This window comes from Triplophysa dalaica, chromosome 21 (genome assembly GCF_015846415.1).
Source record: "Triplophysa dalaica isolate WHDGS20190420 chromosome 21, ASM1584641v1, whole genome shotgun sequence".
In the NCBI taxonomy this organism is placed as follows: domain Eukaryota; kingdom Metazoa; phylum Chordata; class Actinopteri; order Cypriniformes; family Nemacheilidae; genus Triplophysa; species Triplophysa dalaica.
This window is the reverse complement of record NC_079562.1, coordinates 10,221,299-10,245,104: the sequence shown is the minus strand read 5'-3', so window position 1 is coordinate 10,245,104 and position 23,806 is coordinate 10,221,299. Positions and strand designations below refer to the sequence as shown.

General features: G+C 36.1%; 1 protein-coding gene across 4 annotated transcripts; it reads right to left on the bottom strand.

Annotated features, from left to right (window-relative positions):
- Window positions 1–104: 104 nt before the first annotated feature.
- synpra (synaptoporin a) lies at window positions 105–23,328 on the bottom strand. Of its 4 annotated transcripts, XR_008905035.1 has the most exons (9): window positions 22,870–23,328; window positions 22,617–22,738; window positions 19,411–21,003; window positions 19,224–19,289; window positions 4,314–4,438; window positions 3,015–3,213; window positions 1,829–2,020; window positions 648–1,748; window positions 105–555 (listed from the first exon to the last, which is right to left on the bottom strand). XR_008905035.1 is itself a non-coding variant. In XM_056735465.1 (8 exons), exons 3-8 carry the CDS (start codon window positions 19,426–19,428, stop codon window positions 1,482–1,484), a joined length of 867 nt encoding a protein of 288 aa, XP_056591443.1. In that variant the 5' UTR covers window positions 19,429–21,003; window positions 22,617–22,738; window positions 22,870–23,328; the 3' UTR covers window positions 105–1,481. The 4 variants fall into 4 exon arrangements, 3 of the variants coding, with proteins under 3 accessions (XP_056591443.1, XP_056591444.1, XP_056591445.1); XM_056735465.1 differs by having other exon boundaries at window positions 105–1,748; XM_056735466.1 differs by having other exon boundaries at window positions 105–1,748; window positions 22,617–22,722.
- Window positions 23,329–23,806: the final 478 nt, after the last annotated feature.

Genomic DNA, 23,806 nt, shown 5'->3' with positions numbered 1-23,806 from the left:
ACTGATATACTTAACCAATTACTTTGCTTCCTACCTATCAGAACGTCATTGAATTCAACAGTATAAAAGCATATTGTTATTCAAACAGCCGATTTATTGTGGACGGACGATTGTGGTCAGCATGAATTCAAGTTGTTTTTGTGATCGAAACCTTAACAAAGACAAAAAGGTGGACTGTTGTCTGAATGTTCATACCGTACATTTCTTGTGTGCATTGTGATATTTAATAAACATTACAAACAATTACTTATTTGTAGACTGTACAAACATCAGTGGTTTACATATACTGTATATAAATAAAAGAGAGTAAAAGTCTGCTTGTCTGTCTAAATTGAACACACTTAATCATTCAATATGAAGAAGCCCAGTCAGGTTTCTTCTACAGGAATGCACAACATTTTTATTGCAATTGCACGAAATGCATTAAAGCATTCACACCCACTGACTAAAAATGCAAATATATCAAGACAGAAACCCGATCAGATTGAAATGCAACAGCAGTCTGAAGAAGAATATTAACACATTGTTTTCACTGTTCATTCATGGTCTCATGCACTGAGAAAAATAAACAAAAGAGGAAGAATGAATAAGGGAGCAGGAAAATCATGTTCGTACTTTACAAGACTAATGTCTAGCATTTAAATCACCTTGTGATCATCATTCAGGTCACAGAACAACAACATGACCCTGTCAAGAATTAGAGCAATTCAATTATACACACATTAATATGGCACAGCTTCATGCAGTTTATCAGTTTAAACATCAACCTCATATAAACATGGACCACAGATTGTCTTATAACACAACAATACAAATACAACAACCACTGGCATGACATTAACCAGGGGGTTAGAAATTCAGAAAACTGACAAATCGTTATCAGAAAAGATCTCGTAACATCTATAGTAACAAATCAAAGAAAACTTTAGCGTGTAGACAGCCTAACTTGCAATGTTTCACATTTAACTTTGTTCAGTAAACACTGGTTTTCAGCGGTCATCACCATTTAGACAAAAAGCATACAATGCACGTGTAAATAACTCATCATTCTTGATGGATCACCCCAAAATGTAAATTTTGTCATTATTTACTCACCTATTTTGAAGAATGTTGGTATCTGAACGGTGGTACCCATTGGTGTTGCGTCTATACAATAGAAGTCAATGGGTATCTTCCGTTGATCAGTTACCATCATTCTTCTAAATATTTTCTTTTGTGTTCTGCAGAACAAAGAAAGTCATACAAGTTTGAAATAACAAGAGGGTGAGTAAATGATGAAAGAATCAGAATATTTCATTTTTGGGTTAACTATCCCTTCGAAAACACTTTTCTGGACAAACAATAAACTCTGTTTTGTTCAACCTGAAATAAATATGTCTATTAAATGAATCTTCTCTCTTCATCTTGTGCTCTGTGTTAAACTTTGCCCTTAGACATTAGTTCCCTGTATGGGGGTTATTAGACATCTGAGGCTGAGGGGGTTACTGACTTGTGTAGGAGATGGGACCACTCGTAGCATAATTTCCCACCTGCCTATACTCTGATTGTGCAAAGTCCCCTGTTCCTGTAAAAGCACCTCCGGCCTGATCAAAGGTTCCCTGACTGTAGACCTGTTGGTTGAAGGCAGTGGCTTGTTTTTCTGAGGATGAAACAGGATAACGTGGTGCGCCTCCCTTGTGCCACCCTGTCTCTTTAAATACAAACCAGATGTTTCCCGCCCACAGCACAAAGTTCAGATAGCCAAATACCTGTGAATAAATAAACAAGTTGTAAATGAAAGAGCAGCTACATATATACAACTAAAATCCTGCTATAGTGCTTGTCTTACCACAGACGTATTCAGGCCAGACCACCTAGGTCCATACACTGAGCTGCACTTGTTGGTCTGCACCTTACAAGCCGACATGAACAGGACCACCTCATCTGGATCAGTCGCTGCCTTCACATCTGACAGACCTTTGGCCCAGGCTGATGAGCTCACTAGCCACATGAATGAAAACACCACCGTCACAATGAAGTCCTGTGGAGCAAGAGAGCAAGATTTATTAATATATATTTTACATTCATATATATCGACTGTATAGTTATAGTCAAATCAGTCTTTCTCCAATTTTTTTTCTTAATACAATAAGTGCGAGTATGGAGTAGTTAAATGAACTAATATGGATTTGAGAAATGATAAATGTTTCAGTTCATATTGAAATCTTCAGTAATATTTACTTTTGATTGCAGAAATCATATACCTGAGACGCTGGAGACTTAAAGGGACAGTTCACCTAAAACTAATTAATTTTCTCACCCTCGAGTTGTTACAAATCTGTATACATTTCTTTGTTCTGATGAACACAGAGAAAGATATTTGGAAGAATGCTTATAACCAAACAGTTCTTGGCCACCACTGACTAGTAGGGAAAATAACAATGGTAGTCAAAAGTGCCCCAGAACTCTTTGCTTTCCTACAATCTTCTTTTGTTTTCAACAGGAGGAAGACATATATAAAACACTTTTTCCAACTAAACTATTTAGTCGGGTGGACAAAAACTTTTTGATTACAAGCATTCTTCCAAATATCTTCCTCTGCGCTCATGAGAACAAAAAAATGTATTCAGATTTGGAAGATAGAATTTTCAACTTTGGGTGAACTGTGCGTTTAAATAAAATTTCCATTTGCTTTCCATTTTATCTCATAGGTCGCTGGGAGAAATATTTGAGATATTAAAACTATCCCATCTTTGACTTTTCTTGTTATGGTTTAGGGAGTGTAGCTGGTCACAAAACAAGAATACAACCACAAAACTGGCACATCAAATATTGCACACTTCACATGTACACTAAATGAAGACAAACTGCATGCATTATTTTTATATCCTGAAAGTATGAGAAATTATTATCTCTTATAACTACTATAATTTGGGTGTTTTATTACAAGTAGTTTTTTTTTATCAGCCTTCCCAAAAGGAAATTAACAGTATAAATGGGAATATTTGGGTTTTTCAAATAACACAAGAGCTCACAACGAGAGGTCCACGGTTGTTCTCACGATACTTGTTCTGGAAAAAGATGTAGACCACAGTGGCCAGAAGTGAGTAGAGGAAGGCGAAGACAGCGATGGTGACAAAGAACTCAGCTGAGGAGGAGAAGTCTCCGATCAGATAAAGCCGCTCTTGTCTCCTTCCCTCACACGTCGGCACATCAAATTCCACCCAGTTCAACCTGTTCCATGAATTGCAGAAATGATATGCCTCTTATATAGTTTGCAGTTTCAGAAAGAACTATCGGGTATTCTATAGTGAGCTTCAGCTCAGCGTGACACCAAACTGAGATTAAAGGGATAGTCACACAAAAAATGTAATTCAATTCTATCATCATTTACTCACACACCTATCGTTCCAAATTGGCATGACTTTCTTTTTTAAGTGGAACACAGAAGAAGAATTTATATTACAGTTTTCTTTTTCAATGACACAGGGATGTCCAAAAAGTCCAAATAGGACAAAAGGCATATATATATATATATATATATATATATATATATATAAAATATATATAAATGTGTAATATGTAAATATATATGAAATCCTATAAAATAATCAAAATGCTATAAAAACAAACGTTCAATAGGTCAAATCTTAAGTTAATTAAAACAATAAAAAACAAATGAAAATAATAAAAAATAAAAAGTTAAATTATTATAATTAATTCAAATTCATTGAATAAATTAAAACAATAACAGAAATAGATTTCTTTAACATTTAATAACGCAAATAGCAGAGGTGGCTCGCAGCTGTAGTAAGAGACAGCCAAACAACTTCGCTCTGTTATATGCTGCCGTCAAATGACATTACATCAAATTTAACTGCAACATATTAGGTTCCTGTCATACAGTTCTATCTATTTCTACATCGTCCTGCTTTGATAACTACATACTTGAAGCTCATCTCTAGTGAATACAGCGGGAGACCTGAGGGCTACTTCAAAGCATCACACTGGTGTGGACATCTTGTGTGTGTGTGCTTGACCGTTCAGGGCATGAGGCCATCAAAACTGCCTGTTACTGCAACTCAAAGGACTACTGCAAATGTTTCAGGACTACGAAGACTTTATGTCTGTCAAAACTAAAAAAATATAGATTCAAATAATTTGTAATCAGCTTAAACCGAGAATGATTGTCCTGGTTTAAACTAATACTCTATTGACTTATTTTATAAGTCCAATGATTGTGTATGACGTCACTCTGCAATGGATACATATGGGACACTTTAAACATACTTTTAAGAAAAAACATAAGTTTTTTACTAACTTTAAAGACTTACCTGAACGGGTAGGCAAAGTTGATGCCGATACTGAGGTTGCTGTCTGTCTTGTTGACACAGTCCACACTAACCCTCAGTTGCCCAGAGTAACCTCCACATGTTGCAAATGCAAAGATTGCAAAAAGCTGAGAGAAATACAGCAAATATATTTGTACTCATTAGAATGATTATATAATTATGTTACAATATTAATGTCATTATAAAAAGCAAAGGTTTGCCACATAGATTATATACTGTAGTCTGGCAGTCTTAAGCCGGGGTCACAATTTACTTTTCGCTCCATTGACTTCCATCATACGTATACGAATGCGAAGGCCAGAATCACTAGCCCGTTCGAAGATATTTCGCTGCGTTGCAAAATTCAAGTTCAAGAATTTGCGTCATGTGAGTGCGTGAGACCAATAGAACATTCAAACGTCACAGCGTGACCTCTCGGTACTGAAATGATAGAGATGGAGGGATCGCTCCTGCCCATTTTCGAAGCAAATTCCAAAAGAATTTCGCATGCTCAAAGTCTAATCTGACCGCGTCATTAGAGTCAATTACTCACATAGAATTATTGCAATAATTTTATAAATTATATACAGTGTTGATATAAAATAGAGCATGCTAGGTTCTGTTATGCTAAATTTGGCATTTTGTTTTTACAATAAAAAATGTAATACAGTCTTCTGCTCTTATTGTAAACTGTTTTTCAGTGCATTTCATCTTTTCATAAATAATTTTTTATGAACTGTCAACCTTTCACACAGACATTACAGTACACTCTCGTGGATAAAATGAAGGCACAAAAGACGGGCTAAACATACTGGTCTGAAACATTTTAACAAAACAACACTTTTTCACAAAATTATACTTCTGAACACATCCAGATTCAACAAATAAGCTCTGTTTTACACATCTGTAGTGTATGCCCTTGCTTAGTCGCAATATTAGCATGTGCAGGGCCCCGAAATATCAGTGAACTTAAACCTTAAAAGGCATTTCTGGTAGAAGTGTTGTTCCTATAGCTCAATATATAGAGTACTATGTCATGCAAAGTTGTGGGTTTGATCCGAGATAACACACACCAATAAAACATGTGTACTTTGGATGCACTATTTGTCGCTTTGAATAAAAGGATCTGTCAATGCATAAATAAAAATGTAAACTGGCCTAGGTGTTTTATGGTAAAGTAACAAGAGAGCCAATTTCTTTCATGCTATATCTATAAAACTACATCTGGCCCAGTATCTCAGACTTTTGGAAACTTTTTGCCCTCTCTATTCGTGTTTTTTTCCCCATAATTAGTCACATTTATGAATCCTACAAATGTTAAGGGTATCCTATATAGTATAGTATAGTATATAGTACTCTGAGGCTTACGACATTTTGGATACAGGTAAGCATTCCAAACCAGGGATACCTGCAAGGGTTAATAACCCAAATATCACCATGGTAACATAAAGACAGATATGAAGCAATTTATCACTTGCCACTCTATTCCACTACAAAATATCTTGCTTTTAAATTCACTTTCCCGAACATCAAACAGCTCACGATGGCAATGATCTGTATAGGTATAGGGAATCCAATCATCTAGTGCTAAAGTACTTTGCAAGATACACTGGAAGCCAAATCCCTCTTTGACACAGCATATTCATTGATCTCGAATAATGATTCATTAATAAGCTAACAAAAATAGACATCTCACTCATTTAGATTCACAAATGATTCAGTATGGTAGGCGAACAGTGCTAGCAGCTAAAAGGTCTCTGGCACACGAATTAGATCATGAAGTAGGAGTGGTACATGCTTCTGTTTTAGCATGAACGTCACTATTTTTCGCTATACAGATGTGCTATCATTGTTCCAAATCGCGTTGTGACTTTAGCCCTTTTGGATACGAAACTGACAACATTTGAATAACTGATTAAAAAAGAATTTAAACATCAGGCTGATAAACTCAGTTTTCATTTACATCAGCTGTTATATTTGTCTGTAGACAGTATTAGGAAAGAAAATCAGAAGAAGTGGTGGATCAGTATCACAAAAGGAAAAAGAGTCGATGAGAGATATGGAGTGGCACCGTAACATCTCCGATTGTTCAAATCTGCACTTAAGACTGAGACAGAAAGCATGATCTCTATTAAAGACCAAGCACAAAATCTTGTATCCGAAAAGTCAAACTGTTCAACAGCTACTGTAAATACCACCTGATGGCTGCTATTAGATAAGGAGATGCTAAAGCAAGGACTTACCGGTGCAAAAATGACCATACACATTTGAAAGCAAGAGATGTCCAGCTTCAGAACACAAGTAATAGTTTTGAGGTCATTTAGAAGATTCTCTGAAACGCTGCCTGTGTTCAGTAGTCTAGCTCCTCAACAGGATGGAGAAGAAGAGACAGTAAGCTCATGAGAGTGAGATAGGAGAGGGATGGCGCTTCTGTGCATAACCCTCTGCTCTGAGCACAAGCACATGAAGAGACTTCCTACAGGAACTACAAATCACTTCACAGTGAAGTCACGTGTCAAACAATATTTTGTAATCCCACAGGGTACAAAAATGCAGCATGAATGTGTCCATCAGGTATCAAACAGATATCATAACATCCGTGTGGCTTCATCTTTAGTCTTTTACTGCTATTGAAAACAATCACATTGGTTTAAACCTCCCCTTTGGACAATGAAACCCTTGATAATTTTTTTAATTGTTCATCGAAGGGATTGTTCACTCAAAAGGAAATTCCAACCTGTCTTACTTTCTTATGCAGAACACAAAAGAAGACATTTTGATATGTGCTGGTAATCAAACAACATTGATCCCCATTGACTTCCATTGTATGGACACAAAACCACTGAGACATTTCTCAAAATATTTTCCTTTGTGTTCCACAAAGGAAAGATTTTCATATAGGTATGAACAGCATGAGGGAGAGTTAATGCCTCGGTCCAGTCGCAAGAAACCCCTTAAAAAGTTAAGTTAAGAAAACCCTTCAATCTAATTGTAACAATATTGTCACTAAGGGTTTTCGTAACTTAAGGGGTTTCTTGCAACCGTACCCTGATTTGTTTTGGGGGGACTATCACTCATCCAAAATTGTATTTTCATTAGATTAGATTAGATTTTCAAGAAAAGGTTCATTTTCAGTCAGATATAGATCACAATAGACTATCACAAGTTTCATTCCATGCCAACTTTTAAAGCAAAAGTATTAAAAAGACTATATTCTCTAAGGCTGAAATCATGCGGTGTCAGATTCAATTTTATGGCACACAGGAACTGACTCATGCCAGAAAATAAATTGGTTGATACCCAGACGTGGTGGAGTCTGATCTATCGTCTACGACAGTATAAATTGAATGAAACAGGCTATCTATACTCTGCTGTATCAAAATTTAGGGTCAGTTTACTGAAATGATTCTCATGATCTTAAAAGGTCCTGCGATGGGTTGGCACTCCATCCAGGGTGTATCCTGCCTTGATGCCCGATGACTCCTGAGATAGGCGCAGGCTCCCCGTGACCCGAGATAGTTCGGATAAGCGGTAGAAAATGGAATGGAATGGAATCTTAAAAGGTCTGAAGGTGTTTGCAACTATTTTTTTAAGACAAAAACAAATATTTTATTAAATAAAGTATTTTAATATGGTTTTAATATTTTAATATGGCGATTTAATATGGATGACATGCATTTTTGTCACAACATAATCAAAACAATTAAATTTGTTACTCTTTAGTTTACAATTATTCAAAAATGAGAAAAATATACAAAGAACTAAAAAAACAAGGAGGTAACCTTAACTCTTGAATGATTGTGTATGTAAGGAGAATGTGTCTGCTTTATATTTATATTGTAGTAGTGTAATTTTCTCTATGATATGAAACCGGTGACATGGAGAGACAGAATGAATTGTTAATGTCATGTAGAGCCTATTTCATACGTATGGAAAGTCATTCTTCACATTATAAGACAGCATTGTTCTGTCATTATGGTAAAACAATAATGCTTTCACTCGGCTAACCACACAAAGCTTGCTCAATTATCAGCCTGAGAAACTTGGCAGGATATGAGACTTTACAATGCAGCTTATGTCATGTCTCTAAGAAAATACGATTTAAGGCCACATGATGCCACATGATGAGAAAATCTCAACAAATCAGTATTGGTGCTGCATTTCACACATAGAAATAATCTTAACAAGGAATGCTTGACCTGTAAAAGAAATGTTGCACTATTTTGCTGACACAACACTTGTTGAGGTTTCTGTTTACAATGAAATTGTATTTCAAAAGAACAAGGAGAATTGTTAAACTTATGATTTAAATAAAAACAAGGTTAAACAATTCCCTTTTGTAGTTATTAGACTCTCTACATTCGTCCAAAAAGTTTGGATTGTGACCACAGACTTAATAATTCATTCACCATAGGATACCCAAGAAAGCAATCTGTGTTGACAATCAAATGAAAGCAGGTCTGACAACAGTGGAATCACACTCGGCTTAAGCCGAATCTACTGGACAGGTGTGAGAAACCCATGGGACAACAGCTAAGCATTGTATGAGAGCTCAACAGTGAGTGGGAAGGATGGAGACCCATATGTGGATAGCACCTGTTGAGCCGGTAATGAGGGAAGGTCTGCTCTGTCATTCCCTACAAGAATATTCCCACCTGCACTGTCCAACAGAGTGATGAGACAACTTTAAACTGTGTCGGACAGAAACTGTGTCTAGTTACCAGTGGAGAGTGTGAAAAATAACAGGCTTAAGAGAAGACCTCACTTTATTTTTAAAATAAAATGTGTAAAGGGATAGTTCACTCGAAAATGAAAATGTTGACAAAATTTACTCAACCTTTTGTCATTTCAGACCTGTGTGAATTTCTTTCTTCCAAGATAATTGAAAAATATGGTAATCGGCACCCATTCACTTGCATTGATTTTGTAATAGAATAGAAGTGAATGGATGCCAGCCCTGTTCGGTTACCAACTTTCTTTAAAATATCTCCTTTTGTGTTCTCCGGTAGAAAGAGAGTCATACAGGTTTGAAATAACAAGAGGGTGAGTAAATGATGACAGAATTTATGTTTAGGGGTGAATCATCCCTTTAAAGAAACAAGTTTAAGAGGGATGAAGTTTTAAATTGATGTTCTTAAACCTATTGAGAAACTTGTGCAGGACGTGATCTGGCATTGACTGTTTGGAATCTCTTTTGTCAAACTTTGGCTCAAAGACATTTAACTCCTGTTAGGTGCCACTATTTTATCCATAAAAATGTACTATGGCAACTATACTATGCAGTTATTGTCATAAATGTTGCTCACATATGAATATAACCTCAAGTGTATACAGCCGTGGAAGAAACTAAGAGACACATTTTCATTTAAACAGCATTTCTAGATGTATGGTGGCCATTCCAGCCCAGTGTCTGTTGAACTCCATCAAAATCAAACGTGAGGAGTGACATAAAGTCATCCAACAGTCATCCAAATGTGAAAGACTGACAGCATGACGACACACGTGAAAACTCTGTTAAAAATTGAGGTTTCAAATAACTGTTGCATTCCTTGAAAAGGAACTTGTTTTCTTTGCAGTATTTGAGATCTGAAAAAACTAAAAAACATTTTTTTTGTTAATTTGACCTCACTTTCACTTTCTGCAAACAGATACAATATTTTTGTTTGAAATTTGGGAGAAATATTGTCAGTAGTTCACAGAATGAGGCTAAAACAATCATTTTACCTGAACACATACATATAAATAGTAAATTTAGCAGCTATATACAGTATGTATATAGGCAGTGAATGTAAAACAAAGTGTGCAACTGTGTGTGCATGAATCAATTATATATCATTGCATCAGTTCTGTGTTTATCTTTGTTCATAATGAACTATGCAAAAGTTCCAAAACAAATATTCATTACCTATTGCACACACACACTGAATTGTAAAGTTTCAGTTGATATAATGTTTCATTTGTAATTTGTGTTAGACTTTCTGTAAAAAAAGATTTTTGTATATAGTGGCTAAATCTACCCTTAAAAAATGTAAAATAATGTTTATTTATAATTCAATTGACATGTTTTCATACACCTGATGTGTACATTTGTTGTCCTTTTTTGTGATATGACATTTTTGAAGCATTTAAAATATATGTTAACATCCTTCAAAAATATTTCATAAATACAGTTTTTATGTCGGTAGAAATGAGGTGGAAGTGCTTACAGAGTCAATGCAAATTACGGTTTCATTTATACTGTACATCACATGCCCACAACTAGGCTGTGGATATTAACCAGTGATACTATATTGGATATACAGCACTGCGGTGCCATGTAAAAAAAGGTGCTTAGTGCTTTTGAAAACCTCAGATAATACAGCACTCATATTTCATAGTTGAATGTATCAGATACAGGAAAAGCCCAGTGGAACCTTGCTTGAAATTAATTCCTCCTCTACTGAGTTACAGATGGAGCTATTTATTTAAACCCAGTGGTCTTAGCCTCTGGGAATCCATTTTCTCATTTATGTGAATCGGTAGACCACAGCAGATGAGAGTGCAGAAGCAGTGAACTCGCATTGACATGGCATTGATGGACATCATAGAATGTCTAACCCATTTTGAATGGGGCGTACTATATTGACCGCAGTCTTATGGGGGTCACTGCAACGGGCTACATCTCTGTGTCTTTCTGGTTTAAAACAATACATTTAAATTAGATTAACAGACAAGACTCCAAGACTGGTATTGAAATGATGAGGTGTGTTTTGAGACAGGTGCGTGCAGTGAAAGCTAACTGATTCCTGTAACCCAAGGAGTGATGATTTGAAACCATCCTCTGCTGCCAGCTAACACAAGAGGCTCTGGACTGCTCAGACAAATATTGCACAATCAGGCACAATTTAAAGGTCTAATGGGATCACATGTACACTCTGTCCTCATTGTGGTAGGCAAGCCATAGGCAATTTGTGGTTAAGGCAAGGCGTATATGATCATTACATTTCTCACTTACTAAAACTATGGCCACCTCATGAAGTGTCAAATATTTGGGTTTTAAAGGGGTACCAAATTACCCTGGGATCACCCTAAATTGAAATCAAAATTAGAATCATGTTTTGTGTTATATATTTTCCGAGATCATAATGTTCTTTCATAATCACTTTAAGGTACTTTTGTGTATTTTGGGGGATCAACTGCTGTGGGTCTCCAATACCAGATAAAAGCTGTTAAATAAAAAAATACCACAAAACATGTGTTACTCAGGACACCGAAGATAGTTTACAACAAATACTGCATGTTGTACTGATGATGTATTTTCTTTCAGCTCAGGAGAGGACCTCAGCTCAAATGACTCTCTCTGCTGCCCTCCACTGTTTCAATTAGGTGACACAATATTTATTGAACATCCATAAGTGACACACACACTGGCACATAATGTTCTATATCAAATTAAATGAATATGAAACAATGTTACATTTCAAGGGAATCATTTCCACAGCAAACTACTATTTTCTTAACAGGTTTATAATAATAAACAGGTAATAGTACAATCATAACAAAAAGCTAAGCTGAATGTGCTGTTAAACTAATGTAGGGCTGTGCTGGTAATCATTATCGATTCTCAATTTCAATTTTGGCTTTCAACAATTATGAAAACAAAGGTAAAACAATTATTGTGCCGCATTTCATTTTGCATGGATTATTTAATTTATTTGTATTATTTAATATTATTTATATGAATGTATGCATTCATACTTTATTTTTATCTATGTTTTTATATTTCTTTTTTATTTGAGAATAAGTTGAATCCAGTGTTAAATCAACAGGTCATTTATTTATAAATAATTGATCTACCTATTGACTTTGTTTGCAAAATCAATGAGTAATTGTGTTAAATAATCGTGATCTTATCCTTTGGCAAATATTCGTGATTATAATTTTGTCATAATCAACTAGCACTAATATACACATTTTTTTGGATACAATTTTTTTTGTTTAGTCGTCGTTTAGTTTGTTTGTTTAGCACTAACACTAAAACACTATTTATGGCATAAATAAATCCAACAAACAAAATATTAAATGAAGATGTTTATGAAGAAAGCAATAGTACTTTGGAAAATATATATTCACATTTCAGTAGCATAGCTTTTTTACATGGGACAGATCTCCTCATGTTGGCAAACATTTTGAAAATGTATGACAATCACAACTATACTCACTTTTTCGGACTTTAACATTACTACCTTTTTATTATTTTAACAGACTATGCAGACAGTAGACAACAAATAGACATACATTTTAATTCAATTAAATGTGGAACATATTTCTACAATAGCAACAGTATAATAACCTTTTGTTTTTATGCCTTTATAGGTCAGTTTAAGTCAAGTCAAGTGGGGGTGTCACTACAATGATTCTTCAATCTGTTCTTATTTAAGCCTTGCTCACCATATTATACCCAGATTTTTTTTTTATTGTAATGTGGCTTAGTTTTGGTGTCTCGCATAACAGTGCAAACCAGTGGAGCTCAAAGCAAACAGCGTACATCACTACACTAGATACACAATCTTACATAAATAACCACACGCTTGCCCAAATAAACAAACACACACAACCCCAATTTACTTCCTTCAAGCATGGCGAGAAGCTATGGAGACCAACCCCCTCTCCACTCACCCAATACAGCTGCGTTCTCTTCTCAAGACCCTATTCTTACACACACTCTCTCTCTCTCACACACACACACACACACGCACACACACACTCATTTACTCACTCACACACACTCACACACACACACACACTGGTGTGGCTAAGAGCGGCTGAGTGTTATGATGCCACAGGCTTGTTTATCAATCTTTCCCAGCTGTGTTCTTTAGGGCAAGAATGAAATGCGCAGAGAGGAGAAGATTACACCAACACAGCCAAACAGAGTCCCTGCGTCACTTTCACACTCACACAGCTTGATTCAGAGCAAGGGGGAGCAAACAGAATCAAACAAGGTAAGAAAACGGAAGGGTAAAAAGTAAAAGATGGTTCTATTGCATGAAGTAATGAAAATGACAGAAAACACTAGACAAAGCGCTTTTGCTAAAGTTCATTTTTGTACTGTGAGTGTTGAAAGCATTCAATCCACAATTGAGATACGCAGATTGTGGAACGGTTTATACCTGCAGGCGTTTAGAGCCCTTAAAGGGATAGTTCACCCAAAAATCTAAATTCTGTCAACATTTATTCTCCCTAATGTCATTCAAAAACAATTTTTGAGAAATGTCTCAGTGGTTTTGTGTTCATACAATGGAAGTAAGTCAATAAAGTCCACTGCTGTTTGGTCAGCAACATTGAACATTCATTGAAATATCTTCTTTTGTGTTCTGCACAAGAGAGAATGTCATACTGGTTTAGAATGACATGAGGGTGATTAAAAGATGTAAGATTTTTTTTATTTTGGGTTGAATCCCTTCAGTCTCTCACTTTTGAAATCTCTCTGAAACTAAACTAAAGTTTATGTTGGCAGAAGACTGCACGACAGGATAAGTAACATTAACTTGGTTTGTGTACTCTTTAAAATGATCATTTTAGTTTTCTCAGATAAACACACAGATTAAAATTCACCTGCGTCCAATCAGGGCATCAACATCTGTCTATGAGCGAACACCCACAATACATGTTTGCTGCTGAGGACCCTCAAGAGTTCTGTATCTATTATTAACCTCTCCGCTTTCAGTCTGTTTAGAACACTTCAAAATCTTTCCCTGTCTGGAAATGTGTCTGGAAGGTTAACTTAATGCTGTCAAATGCAAGTACACAGGCAGAAGTAATAAATGTGTTGTGCCCTTTCCATCCCCCATCAACTGTTTTCATAGAACGCTTCATTTAAATGATTCCCAGTATGTGGGGAGGGTAAAAATATCTTGCGTTATTTAAGTGCATGAAAGTCACTGCTTGCAATATTATCTCTCCTTTACTATCAGACTGTGGTAACAACAGTGATTTTGTGTTAAAGTGATAGTTCTTCCAAAAGTGAAATTTCTGTCATTATTTACTCATCCTCTTGTCATTTCCAGCCTTTATGGCTTTCTTCTGCAGAACACAAAATAAGATATTTTGAAAAATGTTGTTAACTGGTCCCCACTCACTTGCGTTGGTTTTGTGTCCGTACAATAGAAGAGAATGGGGGCCAGTGCTGTTTGCTTACCAACTTTCTTCTAAATATCTTCGTTTGTGTTCTGCAGAAAAAAAAAGGATGACAGAATTTTCTTGTTTTGAATCGTTTTGAAAAGAAGGTGTCTATATACCGTGACCAATCTGTGGCTTTCTTAAGGCCATTTGGTTAACAACTCCTAGTTGTTCTTTCAAACTAAAGAACTGTTTTATAAAATAATCTATACAAAATGAAGACGGCAATCATCATTGAATAGTCCCCAAGCTCATTTTCTTTCTGTACAAGGCATTCAGGCCTACAACAGCCAATGTGCATTCGGGCATCCTTTGTATGCTTCACTGATCATAAGTAGGCATAAAATCTAATTTTATTTTTAAAACACTGTCCTCCCCATCTTTTCTTCAGTTGCTTTCTCCCTATGGAGTTTCCATGGCTACGTGGTCACATGACTTTCTGAAGCCCCTCCCTTTGCCCTGAGGTGACTGTCACAGCGGTTGGTCAGACTCGGCCACCCGATTGGGATGCGATTCGACTGTATATTTGAGCATGTGCACTTGTGTGTGTTTAAATGTTGGTTGGGGCTTATGTGTTGACACTGCAGGCTTTTGCTAGTTTTGTGCACATAAAATCATTTAAAGAGTTCAAACACAGTGCAACAACCGACAAAAAAACTAGTAGAAATGATCAACTAATATTAAGGTAAAATATCAGACTCTTCATGTAAAAAAGTATACATTAATCCAAATAATTAGTTATTTTTTCATTTTTCTTTGCATTCCATGTTGTAATGTGATGTAATTTAGTTACGCTCCCCCGTCTTGACTGTGTTGTCACTAATTCATGTGACAAAAAGATGGGTCATGAAAACGTGTGCACAAGCAGGACATTGAAAAAATACGAAGAGACAGCCAACCTTACACAGAGGAATTTCTGCTCATCTGCGCACATAAGGCAGCCAAAACACATCTGCCTATAAAGTCCTCTGTGAAATGATATACCTCAACCAACCTTTACTCCGTGTGTCTTGCGTCATACATATTATTGTTTTATATATCGATAGTTGACATGAAGAGGATGTGTCCTATGGTGTGACTGCAAAAGTTTGGAAAAAAGCGACTACTAATAATAAATCCTTTTATTTATAATGCGCGTTTCACTACATAATAGAAATACATCTATTACTACAAATATTTTTTTTAAATTAAATTAAGAAGCAACAAACAAAACAATAATAACCAACAAGTAATGGTAAGATAATAAAAGTAAAGAGTAAAACAAAAAAATTTAGTTGTTAAAACACAGTCATAAAAAGATGACTTTTTAACTGTTTCTTAAAACTACTTAGAGTGGGAGCATTGCTGATGGGTAGAGGAAGTGCATTCCACAGCCTAGGGGCGGCTACCCGAAAATGTTCTATCACCCCTTGATTTTAACCTGGAGGATGGCTGTTTGAGGAGTCTGACAAGCGTTGAGTACAAGAAGCGGTATGTGGGGTTACTAGTTCGCACAAATATGAGTACTGTACTGCTTTATAGGTCAGAATGAGTGTTTTAAAATCGATGCGTATGAGTAGCTGAGTTTTGAATATGCTGCAGATGCTTCAAAGATTTTGCAGGTAGGCCACTATAAAGAGCATTGCTTGCAGTAGTCAACCCTAGAGGTGAAGAATGCATGTACTAGCCTGATCTTGGCATGTTTCGGAGGTGATAAAATGCAGATTTGGAAATGATCTTAATATGTGCATCTAGAGTCAGGTGAGAATAAAAGACTACACCATGATTACAAGCTTGGGAATATAGACATAATGTAGAATTCTCAAAGTGCGGATTGAAATTTCTGCCATAGAAGACAGCTGCTGGGGTGCCGTCAAGAAGGACCTCAGTTTTTTTATCATTTAATTTAAGAAAAATTTGGTGTATCCATCTTTTAATTTCATGTTGACAATCAGAGAGTATTGCCGTGGTACCCATTATATTTGTTTTCCTTCTAATATATATTCGGGTATCATCAGCATAAAAATGAAACCCTTACCCGTGCTTCCTTATTACCTACCCAAGAGGATGCTTATAAATACTAAAAAGTATTGGGCCTGTGACTGACCTCTGGGGAACACCATATAAGACCAGACCAGGATCAGATTCAAGTCTCCAATCTGTCAATTAATATTGGGTCACCATGTAAAAAGCTGCACTCAGATCTAGTAGTAACAATATATTAAAGGCACCAGAGTCAGCTGAGATCATTAATAACGTGCTCCATGCAGTCTTTGTGCCGTGTCCTGACCTAAACCCAGACTGAAAAGGTTCTAACAACTTGTTGAGGGACAAGTGGGAATGAATGTGTGATACAACCACACGTTCCAGAACGTTAGCCAGAAAAGGAATGTTAGGGTTGATAATGAGATAGGTCACCTTTAAATAATATATAATATTATTGGTATTTATAATCTATCTTCATTGTTAATTTTTGCTTTATAGCATCATAGGAAAGATGAGTGGATTATAGATTTTTATATACTGTATATTTAGTATATATCATAGTATGTTTTTTGTTGTGTATAGATACATTTTCTGAGAAAATACATATCCCTTAATATGTGAAACATTATAAGGCACTCAAATGCATAAGGGTTACTATTGCATTTTTAATTCAAGGCCACTGGTCTACTTGAGTCATTTAATTTCAGAGCCCAATAATTTGTAGATAATGGTCCTTAAGAGAAGAAGGGGACAGAATAGAGACAAACGGGGAGTTAGCAAACACTGAAACAAGAGAAGGGCTGTACAGCAATCAAAGAAACACAAAATGAAGTCATTTGGCAGAGAGGAAACAACAGGGGCAGAGACAAGCCAAAGACCTAGAGAGATAGATAGAAAAGCCTCTGTGTGACCAAAAGTGATTAAGACTGCGTGTTTCCCGGTGATAAGCTTTCCGATTTTGTAGAGGACACTTCAAATGGAGAGCGGGGAGATATATTTCCTCAGGAGAAGATGCATAGCTGTCCTCCTATTCCTCAGCATTCAATTGCAATAATTATCCAAAATGGCGTTGCCACTTATGCCTGCTCCACATTTGCATAGCTTAGCCTCATTTGTGCTTGTTGTTTGGAGTCGCTTATTTTTCACCTGCTTATAAAATCTGAAAATGGAAAAGGGGTCAAGAAAAGCACTTGACCTTTTGACTTTTTTTTAATAAGACTAAGAGACACAGATGTCTCCTGGGAAGCAATGGTTTCACTTGAAGGTGATTCAATTGCTATTACTACTGCTAACATCCACTGATAAGGTTAAAAAATTGGTAAGTAGCTGCACACATTTATGCTACCAAACCTCTTCTATGTTTTATTCTATTTTCAATTATATACAAGGGATGTAAAAATATCATCAGGAAGCCAATCTGTACATGTCAGAACAAAGGAATCTTGACATTGGAAAGTCAAGCAGCCAAGCAGGTTTTATCTTAATAGTTGGTGACTCATGCAGTACAGTACAGTTAAGTACAGTCCAACAACTTGAATGATTTCAAGTACTCTCCACAAATGTCTTTACGTGCGTCAATTACATTATTTAACTTGAAAAATTGGTTTCCTGAAAGGTTTGCTCTCTGGGAATCTTTATGTGTAAAGCAGATTGACTGAATGCACGGTCATTTACCATTTTGTACAGCAGAAAGAAAACTAACAGTGAATCAATATGCATCGCTTAAAATCTAAGCATAAAATTGTTAAGATGTATCTGTAAAGCCTCAGGCCAGAAAAAGGATTCACAGACAGCCACACATACAGTAGACAGAAGCAGGATATGCCCTGAAAGATCACATAGCCCACTTCTTGTTCTGAGACTCATCAACTAGATTATGTCAGAGTGCTGTGACATCAAGTATAAGTCAAACACAAATGCTCCACACGCTTAACTGTTTAGGCACATGTTAGGCTATACAGACTCCATAAAAAGGACATTGAAGTGGTTTGATCATTGAGGGGTGAAAATTCATATCATTCACAATTTTTTTTTTTTAATTAAAAAGTCTTTTACACAGGTCTATTACTGACAAAGTCTGTCACTATATACAGGTTTCAATGATCCTAATACAGCAAACAGGGTGTTCCATTACTCACACACTTATCATGACAAATGTTATGCAAGCTTGCTTGTCTTCCATGCTTGCACAGCACCAATGCCAGTAGTGTGAAGAACAATTTTCAATACTTTGGACCAAATGTACCAAATGCACTTATGAAGAAATCATCTTACTGTGAAGCCTATATGGTACTGTATCAAAAACTATATGTCCAGTTAACTGCATAGATCATACGTCAGTAATTTAAAAGCCAAATTATAATTCAGGTATATACACAGCTGCTTGTGTATAACAGTAAAAAGATGGTAAGATCAAAACCAGAAAGTCACTGGTGAATAATGTAAACGAGCTCTTGGGTCCATAAATTGTGCGCGATCATAAAATCTATACATCTAATGGGACATTTACTTATGATGCATTATTTAAACGTTTAATAAAAATGACACACTGAAGCAAATCTGAAATATGCACTTATTGCTTTAACATATGTATAAAAGCGCAAAGACTCTCCTGAAATTGGCTAAATATGACTGAGCCACATTTAATAATCCAAAACGCACGAGAGATTATAAAGATCACATTCTCCTTCACACATAGACCAACTGGACCAAGTTTATTGAGACAAATGAGAAAAGTAAAGAAAGAGAGTCAGAGAAAGGTAAAACTCGTGCTTTGCGCACACTTACCCATTCCAAAAGACGGATAAATCCAAACGGTAATTTAAGCACTTGAAATGTCCCGAGTGACACAATCTATAAGTATATAAATAAATGTGATCAAGAACGCCATTTATTAGAGTTTGACTGTTTGCAACAGCATGTAAATGTACAAAATTTCTCGTCATTGCGCAAACAATGGAAACTAATTTCCTACCTGGTTAGCGGTTTCCATTTTTGAGATAAATGCGCTGGTAACTAGAGTAGGTCAAGAACAAAACAACGCTGAATGAGTGATGTGCCACTGTATCAGGCACAGAAAGTGCAGGATCGGCTGTGATCGCCCCTCTATACGGAAAGAGCCGAGCGTCTTCGTAATGAGTCGTCCCTTCACTATCGCCACAGCAGTTAGACTTCGGCATGAATCGCTAAATCGATCGAAAAGAGACGAGAGTTTTCGGACATGGTAGACGCTCTGGAGCTACACGGAGACATTTTAGCATGATATTGAAGATTTATTGCAATTTAGTTTAGCTCTATAATTGTTTTTGTTTGGAAGGAAGGATTATTTTGTTTTATAGAAAAAAACATGATTTTTGTAGGTGACCCCATCACACAGCTAGGTGTCCACGCTCATCACATCCCATGACTCTCTTGAGCTGAGACAGCAGACAGCACCTGCAGGAAATATATTGAATTTGCTGCTTTGGTATATCGGAATAACAACCCTGTATATCTCTCACACGAAAAAGTCTATCTTGGTGTGTTAGACAATAAATAATTATTAAATTTAATATAGGCCTGAAGTGTCAAAGGTTAACAGCAAACAAACATGTTCAGTATTCACACAGGCAAGTTTTCAAATTAAGCATGCATATTTTTCTTACCGAGTTTGACAATATCTCATCATTTTATTTAATTAGGCTATATTAAGTTCTTTTGTCAATCGCTTTATTGTCTCCTCACTCTTATTCAATTTAAATAAAAACATCTGCTAAATGCCCAAATTAAATGTAATTTATCTGCCAAAATTAGTAACGTAAAGTGAACAAGATTCCATCATCCACAACTCATTTTTTTTACAAATCAGACTTTCAATTTATGCTGATTGTGTAAAACATTTACTTTCCTGTAGCTTAGTGGTTAGAGCATGGTGCTTGCAATGGCAAGATCATGGGTTTGATCCCATGGATTGCAGATACTTAGAAACAAACGTATATTATAATGCAATGTAAATGCATAAATCTAAATGCAAAACAATTTAGATATTTTTGGTAGTCGTTTACATAGGTGGCAGCTGGATGGTTGTCTCACAAACAAACACAAGAATCCACCAAAAAACATAATTAAACATAATTTCTTCCATGCGGTTGCCCAGTATGGATGTAATCTCCAGCAGTATTAAATTTTCACTAATTGTACTTTTAATAGATGTTGATGTTAATTTCAGTGCTCCTGTAGCTTAGTTGGCTGGTAGAACATGATGCTGGCAATGACAAGATCATTAAATGGATTCACAGGGTACATACAAACATACCACATATATACTTTACATATGCGGGTAAAAGCATTTGCCTAATAGACAACCATTCATTTTCTAACAACAGCATACAGTGCAATCATTTGAAGGACCTGTGTGATACACTGATATGCACATTGCGTTATGCAATACCACTTTATTACACTGCCATACTGCCTCAGGTCCAGCAGAATGAAATCGGAATGTGTGGTGGCACCTTGCCACTCGTCAGTCCTAATTTCTGTGCCTGGAAAGAGGCAGATGTGGCCTGACTGGCATCTGGAGAAATCTCTGCACAAAAGAACAGACACAAGCCCTGGGAATGAACATGCCTGATTGAGCGACCTGGGGAACATTCAACACCATTCTATTTCACACTGCTGCGTGTTCACCAAGGATTTACAGCAACGGCGTCATTTAACCTGCATTGAGACTCTGAGAGGCAGAGCACAGCTCTCAAAACAATTACAAAATGGCTGGATCACATCCTCCAGTTGAGCCAGCACTTGCCATGTTGAATCAGCTTTAAACTCCCACAGTAAAACTGGTTCAGTATGGAGATGAAATGCAGCGTTTTCACCTTTTGCTGTAGTTTGAATAGTTCTTATATTGCCGTGGTTGTGTATGGATGCAAATACACTGTAAAAAATGAATGATCAAATAAGAATAAATGTTGGCATAAGATGTATATATTTAAATTATTATTTGCCACGTAAAGTAATAGTTTACCCCAAAATGGAAAATTCTTTAATCATGTACTCACCCTATTGTCATTCCAATTATGTATGACTTTCTTCTGCACAACACAAAAGAAAATATTTCGAAGAACGTTGGCAACAAAAAACGTAGGTATAAATACCCATTGCATTGGTGTATTGTCTATACAATAGAAGCCAATGGGTTATAATGGTTTTTGGTTACTAACATTCTTCAAAATATATTATTTTGTGTTCTGCAGATACAAGTAAGTCATAAGGGTTTGAATACATTTATGCATTTGGCCTTACATTGGATTAATACTATTAATTTCTTTCTAAATATGTGCAAACCCTGGGATCAAAACCATGACCTTGGCGTTGCTAGAGCCATGCTCTAACCACTGCGGGACAGGAAAGTTCTCACGAAATTTTAATAGAGAATGACCCACATTGTTAAACTATTTACAATAAACAGCAATATTTCATGAAAAAAAGGCATAGTACTTTTCATTTCACGGGGACTTTAACTGTTATACTTTTATACTATTTAACTATTCAGCTTACTATGATAACTGTGCTAAATGAAACTCTAAAATTCTCTTCACAGCAGAGAAAATCTTCTGGTTACTCTACTTTTGATGGCTGCTTATTGTCTTGACTTTTTGTTTAAACTGAGAGTGAATTAGGCTACTTTGGAGTACTTAAGATGTCTTTACTGCAGTGTGGAAGCCTCTGGCTGATTTTGAATGAGCACTTCCTCTTCTGAATTTCAGATTTTGTTGACAACCATCTATATAAACGCTGCTGGTGCAAATGTACTGTCCATGTTCATTTCAGCCCCATTTTCACACCAAGCTGCCAAACTAATTATCACGCTGAAACGACGACACAAAGAAAGCAAAAAAACGCTTAAACGTAAATACAAAAAAGTGTGATTGTGGAATTGTGCGGGCTAAATGCATCCCTTCTCTTATTCTGCACTACTAATCTGGTGGAAATAATCAGGATTAAAATGAGCAGTGCGATGCTAAAGTGAGCGCAAATAAGGGGCAGATACAGACACAGACGCAGACAATTTGTCATGAAGACACAATCACTGACATTTACTGTTTTACGGAACATGTGTCCGCATGTATTTGAACAAACAATAAGTTAACTGTGTGATCTTGTGTATAAAAATAGATAAATATTGTTGTGAATTCTCACCTTTGCTTACTCCATGCAGCTTTAAAAAATATCCTAGTAACATGGCTTTGTCAACCAACGGTACTGTTTAGCGTGTTGACAAAAGGTTCACATTCTCTCCTACTTCCTTTGGATAAAAGAGTCTGCCAAATTAATAAATGTAATGTAATTTATGTGTCCACATAATAGTCTATCGTGACTGAACATCTAAAGAAAAGACTTAAGATGACATTTAAACAATTGCAAATGTCAGAGAGGTGTGACACAATCATACCGAGTTCTTGTGTAACCTCCGCCCTCACCCTGTTATCAGTGGTCAGCAGACCATTTTGGAGGGCATCCGGAACATTTGAATCCATGACAACACGCGTGGCAAACAGGTTGCTTAGCAACTAATCCAATGAGCGCAAAGCGGCCCATCAGCGGCGACAATGTTAGCCAATTTGCAAATATTTTGAAGATGCTTTCTTACGTGACATTTGCTCTTTGATTTGATTTAAGATACTTCTGACTGGCACAGAGCAATCCTTGCTTTATTACCGTAGCCAAGTGACTGAACTGTGTTGAAATAGCTTGCATTTTGGTATGCATCACTTGTTAGCAGGTGACATGCATAACTTCCATTACAAATGCATGGCTGAATCATTAGCCCTGAAATAGTTTTAAACTTTTAAAACTAGCAAGGGAAATATAAACCGCAACAGATGTACTCATAAAGCTGCCCATTGCAATATAATAGATATACGTGCTTTTATAACTTCAGATTGATCCAATCATGTTTCAGGGAAAAATTGTAGGTGCACTTTTTAAAATTTTCAATAGAGGGCACTCTTTCATTACACGATCTAGCTTGTTTTTATTAATTCATCTTAATTAAAATGGACTATTACAAGAAAACGAAATAAAGGCATAAGTAAGGCATACTTGCTAAGTTTGAAACTCTAAATATAAATTTGAAATACATTAAAATAATCATTCTTTACAAATATTTTTTTATCAAATAGAAAAGGCAAGGGACCTCTTCAACACACAAATCATGCCTTGTTGTCGTCGTTTAAATAGAACAAAATGTGCCTACTTTGTTGTGGGACAAATTGCATTACACAAATATGCCGCACGTGGTAAACTGAACAAACCCATCTTTCATATTTGTGAACTTTAAATACTCACTACTTATAAAAACTACCAAAACATACTATTAATAGAAAGAA

Bases quoted from the DNA above. Each gene is read 5' to 3' on its own strand.
- synpra (XM_056735465.1), bottom strand. The intron at 3,214-4,313 runs GTAAGTCTTTAA...TTCATGGAACAG, and splicing joins AACTTTGCCTACCCGTTCAG to GTTGAACTGGGTGGAATTTG. The intron at 2,021-3,014 runs GTGAGCTCTTGT...CTTGCTCCACAG, and splicing joins ACAACCGTGGACCTCTCGTT to GACTTCATTGTGACGGTGGT.